The following is a 14,786-nucleotide window of genomic DNA, read 5'->3' on the forward strand; positions in this document are numbered from 1 at the left end:
AAAACATAAAATATAACTAATAAATGAGATGGTTAAATGTACTAGGGACTAAAATTGGATTTTAATCTTACACAAGGTTATAGCTTTTTTAAGGATTAAAATGAAGTTTTCTAAATAAAAAATATAACTTGCCACCATCTCTATTTATATGCGCACAATCCTCACTTTCTCACACAATCCTTGCCCCCCCCCCCCCCCCCTCCCTCTTCCCTCTTCCCTCTTCCCTCTCTAGTAGAACTATCGGCTATGTCCAGTGGAAAACTCTCAGATGCATTCAAATCCCACCCTATCTTTCTCCACAAGCAACAGCCAGACGACTTCAGCTCATTGCAGGAATTGCCGAAGTCGTATGCATGGACGTCACAGCTGAACGAATATCCGTCTTTCGAATCATTATCTTGCTCAGAGTCTGTGCCGGTAATCGATCTCACCGACCCAAATGTCGTTGAACTCGTAGGACATTCATGCAAGACTTGGGGCATGTTCCAGGCCACAAACCATGGCGTCCCTCAAAAACTTGTTGACGACATGGAATCTACTGTTCGAAGCCTTTTCTCTCTGCCACCCCAACAAAAGCTCAAAGCAGCTCGATTGCCCGATGGCTTTTCCGGTTACGGTTTCCATCGCATATCTGCCTTTTGTGAAAAGCTAATGTGGTCTGAGAGCTTCACTACCGTTGGCTCACCACTTGAACATTTTCGCCAACTTTGGCCCCAAGATTACACCAAGTTCTGGTACGTACGCATGCATGCGCGTATTACTCCAGCCACTAATAATTACATATACACTAAAGATAAACCAAACTAACAGATGTGCTTTACAATATGTCGTGTATTCGAGAATGTGTTAGCAATTAAGTGTCAGTTTTTTGTCTCTAAATTGCATATTTAAATATATATATATATATGTATGTATATATATATATGTATGTATGTGTGTGTGTGTATTGTGTTTTTGCTTTGAATGGTGTTTGATTTTTGTTTGGTCAGTTGTATTGCTGAAGAATATGAGAGAGAGATGATAAGGCTTGCGGCTAGGTTGATGTGGCTAATGCTTGGCTCATTAGGCATATCCAAGGAAGACATCAAATGGGCGGGTCCAAGAGGTGAGTTTGAAGATGCATCTGCAGTCTTACAATTCAACTCTTACCCAGCTTGTCCGGATCCGGATCGGACCATAGGTCTTGCCCAACATACCGATTCAAGCCTCATTTCAATCGTCCACCAAAGCAGTAACGCCAGTGGCTTGCAAGTTTTCCGACAGGGGGAGGAGGAGGGCCGTGGGTGGCTTATGGTTCCACCAGTCCCTGGGGCTTTCGTGATCAATGTGGGTGACTTCATGCACATGCTATCAAACGGATTGTACCAGAATGTCTTTCACCGGGCAGTGGTGAACCGAAGCCAGCACCGCGTATCAGTCGCTTGCTTATATGGTCCTCCGGAGAATGCTCAGGTCTCACCCCTCTCAAAATTACTTGGCCCGAGCTGTCCTCCGCTGTACCCGCCGCTCACTTGGAATGAGTACCTTGGAACCAAGGCAAAGCTTCACAACAAGGCACTTGAATCACTCCGACTCTGTGCTCCTCCGAATTAGTTAGAGGATTTAATGAATGTAATCATATAACCATGCTTCGTCTTCCCTTGCTTACTTCTTCTCTGTAATAAAATAATAAAACTTCGATTTCTGCTACATAAGAAATTAAAGATATAAATATTTCTTACATGCCTTTGACTTGCTATAATATTCATGAATTTAACGCACAAGGAAATACATTACATTTTTGTACAAAAAGTAGAATTTCTAGTTTATGATTTCTTCCTCTTCCTCCCCAGGTGTCTCTGTTCCCTCTCCTTCACCATCATCTTCATCACCGCTATCATCATGATTCCCGACATCGTTGTTATTTCCAGAATGATTGTTATAAACTCTTCCAACCATGGATTTATCGCTTCCCTTTAAAGCATCTTTCTCCGCAAGTGAGGACAACTTTTCAGCCACCTCTTCCTCACCCGAGCTTTCTTTAACTGCTACAGTAGGAAATTTCAAAGGTTTGTCTGGGCAATCTTTGAAGAAAGAGTTTGTCACCATGAACCTAAACGCCTGCAGCAGGTGGCTTCTGTCTCTCCTAATATCTGCACTAAGAAGCTTCTGCAGCAAGGTTGGCTCCCTTTTGTTTGGCTCCATCTTGTTGAAAGAAGGGTTATTAGACGAACCCTTTTGATGTGATCTTTGCCTCTTGGAAAACCGATCCTTTCTATCATATTTTTCTCTCTTACCAAACTTGTTTGCCAATCTCCCCTTCTTGGTCAATGATTCATTATCTTCTTTTACATGCCCTTGATTAGAATCTGCGAGGTAGTATGATGGTACTTCGGCAACTTCAACTCCCAACTCAGCCTGCTTTGTAAGAATTTCTTTGAGTTGCTGCAATGAAGAATAAGTAAAACTATCAAATATAAGAACGTGGTGGCAAAGATTTACTTCCTCAGTGTCCGGAACAAAGTCAAGGAAAACCAGTATATCACCTTCTGAAACATAAACATCAAGCATCATACCAGTAATAGAAGAAGGTGACATAAACATCAAGCATGATACCAGTAATAGAAGAAGAGCTATCTCAAAGAGCTCTCATGAAATGATCCAAAATTTCAGGTTTAATGTAATACCAGTGATCTCTTTGAGTAACAATTAAAAATATAAGCCACGATGCAGCTTATAGACATACTAACAAAATGCAAAAAGTTAACCAGAACTAGCTCAATTGGCCTAGGTGATAATGAGTTGAGCAAAAGTATTTCTCAGTCTTCTTCAATGATTAGTGCTCAAATAATCAGTGCGAGCGCGCACGCGCACAAAGAGATAGAGAGAGAAGTAACCGGCACACCTCTCGTCGAATGTTGGCCTCTCTTTCAATGATCTCTGAATTTATCATCTTTTCATTTATCTTCTGCAAGTGGCATTTTGATATTAGAAAATCTACATTTAGATGGAAAGAAAAAGCAGGCATGTCTCACAGTCAGCCAAACCTTCTCTATGTTGGATTTTGATGGGTAGTGCTTCCTACGTTCCTCACGCCACCGCTCAATCTCTTGTTCCGTATATGACAAGGAAAGAGATCTTCTCATTTGGGACAGAAAGAAGGCGAGTCCATATACATAAAAAGAGTGACGAGTTTCATTAAGAAACAGGACAGTGTGATCACTCAAAAGGCAAGATGTAAGGATTATGGATGCGGAGAATGTAAAGCTAATTCATGACTGTTAATTTTGCAATGTAAAGCACAAATACATATTACCTTTTACTCCTATCTGTGAGTTTCTAGGTACCAAGCCCATAATTGTAAAAAGTTTTAAGACTTCAGGATTCACATATGGCTACAGAGACACTCATCATAAAATTCAAGAGTAAAGAGGAAGTTTCTTGTTATCTATCCTCTTTCTTGGAGAAACATTATGGTGTATCATCAATTTTGGGATTACATTAAAATGGTATTTTCAAAGTTTTTGGAACTACAGTCAAACTTTGGCCTTCATTGACAAAACCAGTCAAGTTTCAATACTAATGTTACTGTGCAGCAAGGAGGGCGAACAAGAGGGAGAAACAATAAGACCCAGTTGGTATTATTAATACAAGTTTTTATTTTTTTTTTATTTTTTTTTTAGCACTGCCAATTTGGCTGAACTGGCTCAAAACCCAACTTGTTTAGCTAAAACATTTTACGTTGAGCTGTCTTTGAACTTTGAGTAAGCTTATTCTGGATAAAGGTTTGTAGGCCTGAAAAAAAAGGGCTAACGCATATATCAGGCCTCACACAGTAAGGTCGTACCCAGTGCACAAGGCTCCTGCTTTACGCAGGGTCTGGAAGAGGTGAATGTCGGCTAGCCTTACCCCCATTTATGGAGAGGCTGCTCCCAAGTCTCGAACCCGAGACCTACAGTATCTTCAAATAATTTTTCCATGCCGACCTGCGAGTGTCTCAGCCCAAATACTGCTCTACATAAAGGTCATCTGATCGCTTAGGCTCGAAGGTTGGGCTGGGATCAGCTCAGGCCAAGGAAATTGTATCTTAGTGAAGCTCAAACACGCCACCAGCCTGCCAATTGAAAATCCTACATTTGACTACTCAACTACTCAAGCAAGCTATTATATTTTGTGACACTGTCAAACTGCCATGGTAAAGTAAGGGCCTGTTTGTTAACACTTCCATTTTTGGTTCAGTTTTTATATTTTAGTAATAGGTAGTGAGGAAACGCAAGGGATAAATAACGGATGGATGGTAGAATGATGGTTAGGGAAGGATTGATGGACGAGGGACGAAATGTACAAGAAATGACCTACAAGGAAAACCCAAAATTTAAACCTAAAAGCAATTCCAACTAGAAATTTAAACGCAAAAACAAAAGTGTTTCGAAATGAGCACTAAATAATTGAATATGATTATATCTAATGATGTTCTCAACTAATCCTCTTTATCAAATTCCCCCGAGAGAAAAAGTTCACTAATTACCACTAAAGACTTGGCAGCCTAAAGTTATGTTCCAAATGAAAAAATAGCTCTTTGTTAGAGTTTATAATGCAATAAACTAAGCCAAAAACAGCCTCAAAAGATGTAGTTAACCCGCTTTGTTGAAAACCATCTTAACAGAGTCAGAGACAGGTATAATTTAATCAAGAGTATGTTGTTAAACTTATAAAAGAGTGTATAATTTAATCAAGAGTATGTTGTTAAACTTATAAAAGAGTAAAAGTATCTTCAAGACAGTCTACAAGCCGGATTGGTGAAATTCCAATTAGAGAAAACTCATGAATTCATTCAAAACTATATGATATGAGAGAGCAGAGGTTACCTTTTCCCTTGCTTGCCCTGGTTTGAAGAGTTGGCCAGAGCAAACTTTCCTTCGCTCTCATTTCTTAACCCTGCAATTTTGTGGACAGAGAGAGTCGGAGACTCATGAATGAACATCATGCTTACAAAAAGTATTCTGTACTTGAAACAGTAACAGGAAATCATGGTTTATGATTTCTCTGCAACCCATGAAGCATGGACAATGACATTAAAGGAATAAACAGGAAAGATACTATATAAACTTGGTACTTGGTAGACAGGTATAAGTCCACACCTTTTCCTTTGTGCCCATTACGAAAAGTGAACTTTCCCTTTGCATTTTTCATATGATGTGACTGCGGATTCTGAAATCTACACAAACCATATTTATTAACAATCCCAAATCATTGGTATCTTCAGAAGTAAAATAATGAAATGACACTAGTATGACCTACCCCCCTTGGTGATTCTTCGGATTTTTTGTAAAGTTTCTGCTTGGTGATTGTTTCCAATTGGAATTTGAATTGTAACCACCATTACTGTTTGTATTATTTCCCTGCAGAAGCTGACACCATTTTTATCAACCACAGCAAATGCATTTACTTCAAAGTTATATAAATCTACTCTAATTAGCAACTAATTGTTTTTAAGAAAATGTACTTCATAAAAAAAAATGATGGAAAACTATCTACATCAAAGTTAACAGAAAAAGGAGGCAGAACATTTTGACAGCCAAATGATGTATTTTCAAAAAGCATGGCCTTACTATATCAATATAATGTAACAACCTTGTCCATCAAATCGTAACCAACAATAAAGTGACTTACTTATCAGTATATGTAATGAACCACGGAGCACACACATATACACAGACAAAGGTGATCTCGGAATTTACCATGCCCTTATAAAACATTACAAACTAAGTCTCTTACTAATCTTAAGAAGAAGAAACAAAAAAAAAGGTTCATTTTACAACCATTATGTTTTTAGTTTTTAGTTTTGATTTTTGATTTTTCTTTTCCAGTTAGAGATAAAGGAGAAATACATGGGTGCAATGAGGGACGTAGAAGGGTGGAGGAGGGATGGTGGAAGAGATGTAGAAGAAATGTATGAGGAAAGGTACACAAAATGAAAACTAAAACCAAAAAATATCAAGATTTTGTTCTCATTCATTCTTCCCCTCTCTCCCACCACCCGTCTTCGTCCGTCCTTTCCCCCCTATACTTCGCCCATATCTCAAACACAATAACTGAAAACTAAAAACTAAAAATTATCAAACAGATAAATAAATGCAGCGATATTCATGTAATACTTTTTGCCACAAAGAATATAAATTCAAATTACCTGTGTCCCTTGCATTGGAGGTAGACCCAAGTTTTGCTGATTCTGGTTAGCTTGCTGGCCTGCCTGATTAGAATGCAGATTAGCCTGGTTATTTGCAAACAATGGGACATTTTGAGACATTGTGGCCCGAGGTGCTTGATTTGATCCCTGGAAAGCATAATTAGGACGGACTTGCGATGGATTTTGCATTTGCATTGGCACAAATTGATTCATGTTTTGCATGGAATTCGGCAAACAAAACTGCCCATACGGCAAACCCATATTCGGGTTCATCTGTTGCTGTAAATTTAACATGTTATGCCCAAATATCTGCCCAGGCACTTGAGAAGACATCAATTGATTCACTTGCTGCACCAAATTGCAAAATTGCCCAACCGAGTTCATACCTTGCCCGTTACTTTGCGAACCAAAAAACCCAACATTCGGCTGACCCGGCTGAGATGTAGGGCCAACGGAACCGAACTGAGGCATACCCAGATGGTTATTTTGCATAGGAAGAAGGTTGTTTGGTAGATTCATGAAATTGGGTTGAGCTATCATGGAATTGGAATTACTAAATTGGACTGGAATTTGGGGATTCCTGATACCCAATTGAGGTTGCATCTGCATACGCATAGAGCATTGCAACATATCAGCAACAGATTAGATTCCGTAACCTCCTGCTTCTTCTTAAACAAGCCATAAAAACCAAAACCCAGAAAGCAGAAGCAGGTTGAAGTGGGTGAAAGCGGTTATATTTTGGAATGCAGGAGAAAATTACCTGGTGAGGAGGTGGAGCCGAGATACCGGTCGTGTGAGCTTGGTTGGAATGGCGAGGAAAGGAATTGTAGTGAGGTAACATTTTGCAGCGTCCAGACTGATACAGTGACTTCTGGATACTTCTTTGAGGTAGCGGAGGAGGAGCTAGGGTTTAAGAAGGGTTTAGAGTGCCTCGTTGTTCGCTGTGTCGGGGGGGGGGGGGGGGGGGGACAAGGATTTTTGGAGGATGGAGTGATTGGGCTTCTTTTGTTTTTTTTTTCTATTTTTTTACATATTGGGCATGCAACTTTAAGCCCAAAGGCTTCGGTTTCTTAAGCCCTTCAAACTCATGTACAAGGACACATCTCCACCAATATGGGTTATGATCGGAGGGCTCTCGCATTTTTACACTTACTTCATGGGCTCAGTATATTTCAATGGCCTAACCGTCTATTTTTTATATATTTCTTAAAAAATCATGTCTAAAACAACTCACTGAAATTCATAATATAACCATTGGTTTAAATGATAGTCGTTTTAGTGTCTTTGTAGAATCGTATTTGTTAATTTTTTTCACTACAAATAAATGTCTCAGTTTTAATTTTTTTACAAGGATAATCTATGAATAATAAATTCAAATATAGATAGTTTGGATTGTTGAAACCAGTTACAGAGAGAGTCCTACAAAATGTGTCAAAAATGGGTGTCCCTTTATTCTTACCGCAATATAATATATAAACTTACTTTTAGCTATGCTCCCTGAAACATAATTTCGATCTTTACCTCTTGAAAATAAAAAATCGCAACTTTGCTTCCTAGAGCTCTGTTTCGAGCCCACTTTGCTCCCTGAAATTCAAAAGTATCCACTTTACTCCCTGAAACTTAATTTGGATCACACTTTGACCCCTGAAAGTCAAACGTCGCTACTTTACTTCCTGAAACTCCATTCGCTCAACCTTCGCTTATTTCTATATATTCCATTAAATTTACTTATGTGCATAATTATGATTTAATTATGACTGATGTGGCACAAATATAGCTCACATATCGAATCAAATAATGCCACATAGATTGAAACAAAAAACAAAAACAAAAAAAATAAGGACTTTTCAAACATCGTATAACATGTTAGAAAAAGATTGGTGAGGAGGGAAGATTCTTTTTGTTATTTTTTATTATTCATTTATTTTCAGGATAAATTTTGCATATTACCAATTATAAATTTTGAATGGATGAACCATTTCTAAAAAATAAAAACAAGGCAATTTAAAGCGAATTGTAAGTTTCAAGAGTGAATTGGCAAGTTTTAAGTTTTAAAGAACAAAGTGCGATCAAAATCCTATGCCATGGAGTAAAATGAAGATTTTTGAGTTTAAGGAGGCAACAAGGAATCAAAATCGAGTTCCATGAAATAAAGTAACGACTTATAAGTTTAAGGAGGCAACATGAAATCAAAATCACGTTTCAAGAAGTAAAGTAGTGACTTTTGAGTTTTAAGGAGTATCCTATTAGATTAGGGCTTGGGTTGGTATTAAACTCTTGACCAGTTACATTAGTGTTTCCCCTCGCTTATATTCTTCACAATAATTGAATGTCTTAATGATTTTGAATTTGACTAATTTTTTACAAAGATGATCTTATGAATGATTAATTGAAATATAGAATTTTGATCATAAAAAATTCAAAGAATCAACTCTAAAAAACGTGCCAAAAAAGTCTCATCCTGACCCATATACAGATAGGGTAAGAATCGAGATACACTTTCCGAGACATTTTGATTTATCGGACTTAACTACGATACAGGCATTTACATAATACATTCATCATCTAACAATCAGACATAGACAAACAATGTTCTCTCCTTTTGATTGCATCTTCAAAGGGTCCTCTTCTTGGAATGACATTGTTATCTTAATTCAACATCAAAATAGGCATGGAGAATGAATGAATTTTCCTCCCACTTGCATGCCACTACAATGTCAAATTAAGCTTTCATCTAATACTACTAATTTCACACGCTCATGGCTAAACAGCTCTAAAACAAATTAACACCACGCCAACTAGAGGGCAGAACTGGTGTTAATTAGTTGTTATTTTTGGGTTGTCAAATTAAGCTTTGTTTTTGTTAGTGTTATTTTTGTGTTAGAATAGAGATAGAGGGAAGTACACGAGAGAAATGAGAGAGATAAGAGAGCGGAGAAAGGATGATGAGAGATATGTAGAAGAACGTATAACGAATGTACATAAAATGAAAACTAAAAACTAAAAACCAAAAACTGTTTTTAAGTTGTTTTCAGTTTCAAGTTTTTGCTTTCATATAATCTCCTTCATTTCTCCCTCTCACCCCTCCCCTTCATCCTTCTCCATTCCTTATTTCTTTCATAAATTTCCCTCTATATCTAAAAACAATAAAAAATTAAAAACTAAAACTAAAACGAGTTGGTTATCAAACGGGTCCTAAATTAATGAAAGCTCGTTATTTTTCAGCCACTACATCTCACATTACCAGAAGAAGAAAAAAATCACCATAAAGAACACAGAAGCAAAGCCTTAAATATCAATCCAAGAATCAATCAAATATAATCAAAACTTGGAGCGGTGAAGACAAGAGAAAACCACTGTAAAAACACACTTAAAAAAATGGCTCGATAATTCTCCATGTTCCGAATAAGCAATTGGGAAGGGGGCAAGGTGGGGAGATAAAGAAAATTTTAAAAAATATATAGTAAAAAAACGCTTCCCTCCCCACACATATTATTGCCCCCTTTTCTGTTCAATTACAAAGTCGATGTATTTGTTAAAGGCAAGGACCAGAGACACCCAACTCTCAAGAAGCACATATGTGCCTATAATTCTGTCATATTGGAGTCAAGTATGTCCTTGATGCATGGTTGCGGAACTTTAAGTCTGTGCATTGCCCCAAAATTGAAAGTTTGAAGATTTCCGGGGAATTAAAAAGTGATAAATAGGAATAAACTCACCTGAAAACATTTGGTATTCATCAATTTGTATACATCTTAACTCCTGATTTCGGCATCATTCATCCATTTATGTCAGTCTTATTTGCTTCTGATTTCAGCCGCATGAAAATGGAGAAAGGGATTACCGCACAAATCACCTCTCATCCAGAAGCAGACGCTGCCCTCAACCATGTGTGATAGATTCCATAGTCTTTCACTCTGTCCAAAGAGAAAATAATTAAAAAAAAGGTCGTACCCAGTGCACAAGGCTTCCGTTTTACGCAGGGTCTGGGAGAGGTGAATGTCGGCTAGCCTTACCCCCCATTTATGGAGAGGCTGCTCCCAAGTCTCGAACCCGAGACCTACCGCTCATGGGCGAAGGCACTTGCCATCGCACCAAGTGCGACCTCTCCAAAGAGAAAATAATTAATACAATAAAATAGATAATGAAAAGTAAAAAGAGTCCTACCACCACCTTGTCATCCACTCTAATTTTTTTACAGAAACTTCAAGATGTATTGAGTACGTAAAAGGATCGAGGGATTGGGATGGTTTAAAGGGAAAATTGGGGCATTTTTTTCAGTGGTTCAAGGCTTGAAATTTAATGTCACAGGGTGGTTATGCTGGACTTTACAGTAGACATTCCAACTGCTAAACCTGTCACACGCACACTTGCACATGAGAATATGCAGACGCATGCATTATGTGTGCTATCCTAATGTTATAGGGTTCCCGTTTATGCTTTTTTTGTTTTTTTTGTGACGTTAGTTCTTGCATTCAAAGTCTACAACATCCCCACATATTTGCATAACTAATATTACGGCCAGAAAACTATATATACATTATCTACCCCCATCTTCCATCTTTTCAGTTTATTTTTACCATTGGCTCCACCACCAAATAAGTACTACTGTAGAGGTTGATCTAATAATCTTTTTGAAGATGCTTAAATTGTATAAAAATTAAATCGAATCACTGGGAGACATGGTAATTAAGATTTGACAAACAAGTTCCTTCAAGAGAAGATTGAATAATAACATTAAATAAGGAAAAACATCAGTCTTCAAGATCAATGACAGATTTTCACTTACAGGTACAAGTCATTTGGATCGATTTCGGGAAACAGGTTGATATAAAAGCGAAAGCCATCAGGGCTTATATCTCTGCATAGCAAACCTACCAAAATATCCAAAATTAATTAATATTCAACCACGGTACTAATATTTTTTGTAGCAAACATTTACTCTTGTGAAGAAAATAATATCAGAGTATTGTCAAACAATGTTGTGCAACACACCTTTGCTTTCAGCAGTAAGAAGATGCTCCTTGGCCATGCCTGGTGCAATACCTAATGTAATTGCAGCATCACTAGCACTTATCCCATTTCGAAGAGCATCAGGCTTTGTTACAAGGGTCTTGATTCTAGCAAAAACCTGATTTCCAAAATACAGCAAGTTGTCTCATGCAACTTGAAATGGCTTCTGATGTAGAATGACCGATGTCATAATGAAAGATGCAAAACAAAGTACATTCTGGCATTGTATAGGGCCCAGATGTGTTTTGGGATGTGATATCCACACACCCCTTTTTACTTCTCTCACACCCTTTTCATTTTCGGCCGTTGGATCGGATGAATTGAAGCAGATCAAAGGATAGAAATTAACAAGGGGTGTGGGAGAAGTAAAAAGGGGTGTGTGGATAGCACACCCCATGTGTTTTTCATCATTTTATAAATAAATAAAAAAACCAAAAAATTGATGTGTACTGTATAGCTTGAATGGACTAATGAAATCATTCTCATTCCTCCCTATTCTAGCCTGTCTTACACTAAAGTAATCAAGAGAAACATAGGTGCCATTTAAGACCCGCATAACATCTATCTCATTCCTGTTCAGGAATCAGATTCCTTGTGGGGAACTTAAAGTTAAGATTATTAGCACCAGAACAAATGTTTTCTCTCTCTCTTAGAATGTTAGAACTGAATCTATCTTGTTTTTCGAAACCAATATCATTTAGTCTTATTGTGTATGAAAACAATTCTTTTGCAGCAGGACAACGCAATGGTTAGTGTTAAGTATGATTATGGTGGGGTTTAATGGTAGTATTAATTTACATGCATTCCACCACTTTGGCTCGGAAAGTGCAAAGGCAATACGTTTCAAACAAAATAATTAGACATTTTTATCAATGTGAAACAGCTTATAATGATATAAGATCACCTCTTCGTCACTGTGGGACTTATTCTGGATAACCATGACTCCACTATCAAACTTTCGAAGCATTACTGGGCTGCAAAGAGAATAATCAACAAGATGATATAGTATCATACTCATGACACATAATATTGATGTCGACAGGTATTCATTTTTTACTCATTACAAGTAATGTATACTAGCATTTACAGTATGCATTATATACTAATGTATTTCCATGCTTTCAAATAAACAAATTGAAGAAATTCCTACATACACGTCAAACTTCTCCCAGAGAGAACACGCTTGCAGCAAATCCTCTGGCGATATCAGTTCTGCATAAAGAGAGATACTAAGCCACGTTTCACGCTTTAAAATTTTCAACATGAACTCGAAACTTAACCAATTAGTGCTAACAAATTAAAAAACAAGAGATCAGGTATTATCACACAACACCTGTGCCTCGAGCACGATTGAAGAGACAGTAGATGTCTATAAGATTCATCATCCCTCCAGCTCTCTCAAGTGGAAGTCTGACAAAATCTGCTAACTATATATCAGAAACAACAGAAAATTAGTTTTCTTTTCTAAGACTAAGAAATTGGAAAAATAATAAGTGACATGATGCATTTTTCATCCTAATGACATAAATCAATACTATGTGAGTGTTACCTACCAAAAAAACAATAATGTGAACATCCGATAAGAATGAACGTAAATATCAGATACCTTAAACAAGCCAAGAAATTAGAGTTTAACAAGGTCAAATAAGTTATGAGCAATAAATAAAATTTTCCTATAACAACTTCACATAGCCTGGTCAAGAAGTTAGAAAGTATCCTTCACATTCTATTGCTTTTTAGACGTTAGAATGAAAACTGGGAACAAATTTGATTTTTCATATTGTGTGATGCTAAATCTTCTTCAATGACAAACCGATATTCAAGCGACACAATCTGACAGAGATATATGTTCTCAAATTCAAATTTCATAGTGTCCTCGCTTTGCTCCGCCGTCCAAACAAACAAACTTAACAGTTCACTTGGTTTTACAATAAGGTTGTACCCAGTGCACAAGGCTCCCGCTTTACGCAGGGTCTGGGAGAGGTGAATGTCGGCTAGCCTTACCCCCATTTATGGAGAGGCTGCTCCCAAGTCTCGAACCCGAGACCTACCGCTCATGGGCGAAGGCACTTGCCATCGCACCAAGTGCGACCTCTACTTGGTTTTACAATAAGGAAGAGAAATTAAACAAAATGGATTCATTCACAATCACACAGAACACGGAAAGAAGACAACCTGACGGGACAATTGTTGGTGATACTGAGCACCCGCAGACTCCTTAGTAACGGGCGATATAATACCAACACTGAGCATCCAATCTTGCATCTCTTGTTTGGAACCCAATTCCTCATCATTTGGCTGCGAGCCCGATAAAAGCTTCTGCCTCATTTTTTCTGCTAGCATCACCATCTCTTTAGCCTTACTCTGTAAATTTAATGTTACTCTACAACTTAAAACCATTCACAAACAAAATGCACGAACACTCAACTCGAATCGAAAATCATACAAACTGAAAAACAAAAACAATTCAATTGCAACAATTAAAATCCCTGAAATTCAAGAAGTTGTTTGTCATGGTAACCGAAAGGACGAGATTATTATTACCATGAGAGCATTCAAGTCCTGGAAAGCGTCCTGCAAGCTCTTATCAGTACTCTCCCACATCTCCTGCTCTTTCCTCAATATCCCCGAAACTCCAACCATCCTCACCGTCCCTTCCCTCGTATACAACCCGGAACTGGACGCTGAACCCGAAACCGAAACAGCATCGGAGCTGCCCTGCTCATCCCCATTCTCCCAGGCTCTACCCCGCCAGCTCTCCCAAAATTTGCTCAAAAACGCGTCCAAATCGCCCTTCCCCCTCACCACCACCGTCACAACCACCGACCTCGAACCCAAACCGGAATCCGGAACCCGGCCTTCCGGCGAAACCGAGAGCTGGAATCTGAGCCGGGGCGAGTGGAACATGGACTTGATTGACTTTTTGGCGGCGAAGATGTGGGTGATGGCGGCGAGAGGGATGGCGGAGGCTGAAGAAGAGGCGGTGGGTATTGTGGTGGTGGAGTCCGGAAGCCATAAGAGGCGGTGGGTGGTGAGAATGAGGAGACCCGATTTGAGGTGAGGGAAATTGGGGAGGTCGTCGCATTCGAGGTCTACGGCGGAGAGGAGGGAACATTCGATCTCAGTTGGGAGGAGGACTGGGCGGCCGCTCGTAGTAAGCTCCACCGCTTGCAGGCAATTTCCGGCCATTTGACAATCATGTGAGTCGTGAATCGTGATATGAACTTGAGTTTACTCTTAACGAAAGTAAGGGTGGATTAGTATTTTGAGGGATTTTAATTCATAAATTTAGATATTTATTTAGGATTTTAAGAGTTTTTTTTTTTAATTTAATCAGTATTTAATCAGAATTTTAAAATAATTTATTAAAATTTTAAAATATCTAAATGTATTTAATTAGAATTTTATAGAATTAGAATTTATAATATTTCAACTGCATTCAATTAGGATTTAATTTTAAAGAATTTCAAAAAGTTGAGGAATTAAAAGAAATCAGAGAGATTTTGTAATATATTTTAAATATCTATAAATCTCTCATCTGTTTATGAGATTTCGAAGAATTGAACCAAAATTTTACATACAATTCCTACAGATCAATTAAACT

The 14,786-nt window shown here is 38.0% G+C and overlaps 3 protein-coding genes across 6 annotated transcripts; 1 reads left to right on the top strand and 2 right to left on the bottom strand.

Moving 5' to 3' along the window:
- The first annotated feature begins 246 nt into the window (after nucleotides 1-246).
- On the top strand, nucleotides 247-1,599 carry LOC126582623 (gibberellin 3-beta-dioxygenase 1-like). Its single transcript, XM_050246784.1, has 2 exons — nucleotides 247-734; nucleotides 990-1,599. The coding sequence occupies exons 1-2, from the start codon at nucleotides 247-249 to the stop codon at nucleotides 1,591-1,593; spliced, it is 1,092 nt and encodes a 363-aa protein (XP_050102741.1). The 3' UTR covers nucleotides 1,594-1,599.
- Nucleotides 1,600-1,666: 67 nt separating this feature from the next.
- On the bottom strand, nucleotides 1,667-7,725 carry LOC126582560 (uncharacterized). 2 transcript variants are annotated; one of them, XM_050246702.1, is made up of 8 exons: nucleotides 6,930-7,725; nucleotides 6,170-6,772; nucleotides 5,281-5,390; nucleotides 5,121-5,197; nucleotides 4,848-4,917; nucleotides 3,027-3,117; nucleotides 2,885-2,947; nucleotides 1,667-2,424 (listed from the first exon to the last, which is right to left on the bottom strand). In XM_050246702.1, exons 1-8 carry the CDS (start codon nucleotides 7,008-7,010, stop codon nucleotides 1,801-1,803), a joined length of 1,719 nt encoding a protein of 572 aa, XP_050102659.1. In that variant the 5' UTR covers nucleotides 7,011-7,725; the 3' UTR covers nucleotides 1,667-1,800. The 2 variants fall into 2 exon arrangements, with proteins under 2 accessions (XP_050102659.1, XP_050102666.1); XM_050246709.1 differs by having other exon boundaries at nucleotides 5,281-5,381; nucleotides 6,930-7,724.
- Nucleotides 3,636-14,445, bottom strand: LOC126582582 (vacuolar protein sorting-associated protein 36-like). Of its 3 annotated transcripts, none has more exons than XR_007609551.1 (9): nucleotides 13,727-14,445; nucleotides 13,358-13,546; nucleotides 12,516-12,609; nucleotides 12,337-12,394; nucleotides 12,087-12,156; nucleotides 11,165-11,300; nucleotides 10,959-11,043; nucleotides 10,230-10,524; nucleotides 3,636-3,931 (listed from the first exon to the last, which is right to left on the bottom strand). XR_007609551.1 is itself a non-coding variant. In XM_050246736.1 (8 exons), exons 1-8 carry the CDS (start codon nucleotides 14,369-14,371, stop codon nucleotides 10,029-10,031), a joined length of 1,335 nt encoding a protein of 444 aa, XP_050102693.1. In that variant the 5' UTR covers nucleotides 14,372-14,444; the 3' UTR covers nucleotides 9,542-10,028. The 3 variants fall into 3 exon arrangements, 1 of the variants encoding a protein (XP_050102693.1); XR_007609552.1 differs by lacking the exons at nucleotides 3,636-3,931; nucleotides 10,230-10,524 and adding exons at nucleotides 8,608-8,878; nucleotides 9,889-10,086 and having other exon boundaries at nucleotides 13,727-14,444; XM_050246736.1 differs by lacking the exons at nucleotides 3,636-3,931; nucleotides 10,230-10,524 and adding an exon at nucleotides 9,542-10,086 and having other exon boundaries at nucleotides 13,727-14,444.
- Nucleotides 14,446-14,786: the final 341 nt, after the last annotated feature.

The sequence above is a fragment of the Malus sylvestris genome, chromosome 2 (assembly GCF_916048215.2).
Source record: "Malus sylvestris chromosome 2, drMalSylv7.2, whole genome shotgun sequence".
In the NCBI taxonomy this organism is placed as follows: Eukaryota; Viridiplantae; Streptophyta; class Magnoliopsida; order Rosales; family Rosaceae; genus Malus; species Malus sylvestris.

What these genes read in the sequence shown, in the direction of transcription:
- LOC126582623 (XM_050246784.1), top strand. Translation starts at nt 247, where the DNA reads ATGTCCAGTGGAAAACTCTCAGATGCATTCAAATCCCACCCTATCTTT. An exon ending in CAAGATTACACCAAGTTCTG is followed by an intron (nt 735 to 989) that starts GTACGTACGCAT and finishes TTGTTTGGTCAG; the next exon opens with TTGTATTGCTGAAGAATATG.
- LOC126582560 (XM_050246702.1), bottom strand. Translation starts at nt 7,010, where the DNA reads ATGTTACCTCACTACAATTCCTTTCCTCGCCATTCCAACCAAGCTCAC. An exon ending in CGGCTCCACCTCCTCACCAG is followed by an intron (nt 6,773 to 6,929) that starts GTAATTTTCTCC and finishes ATGCGTATGCAG; the next exon opens with ATGCAACCTCAATTGGGTAT. An exon ending in CTCCAATGCAAGGGACACAG is followed by an intron (nt 5,391 to 6,169) that starts GTAATTTGAATT and finishes AAATGGTGTCAG; the next exon opens with CTTCTGCAGGGAAATAATAC.
- LOC126582582 (XM_050246736.1), bottom strand. Translation starts at nt 14,371, where the DNA reads ATGGCCGGAAATTGCCTGCAAGCGGTGGAGCTTACTACGAGCGGCCGC. An exon ending in ACCAACAATTGTCCCGTCAG is followed by an intron (nt 12,610 to 13,357) that starts GTTGTCTTCTTT and finishes TCTGATATATAG; the next exon opens with TTAGCAGATTTTGTCAGACT. An exon ending in CAATCGTGCTCGAGGCACAG is followed by an intron (nt 12,395 to 12,515) that starts GTGTTGTGTGAT and finishes CTCTTTATGCAG; the next exon opens with AACTGATATCGCCAGAGGAT.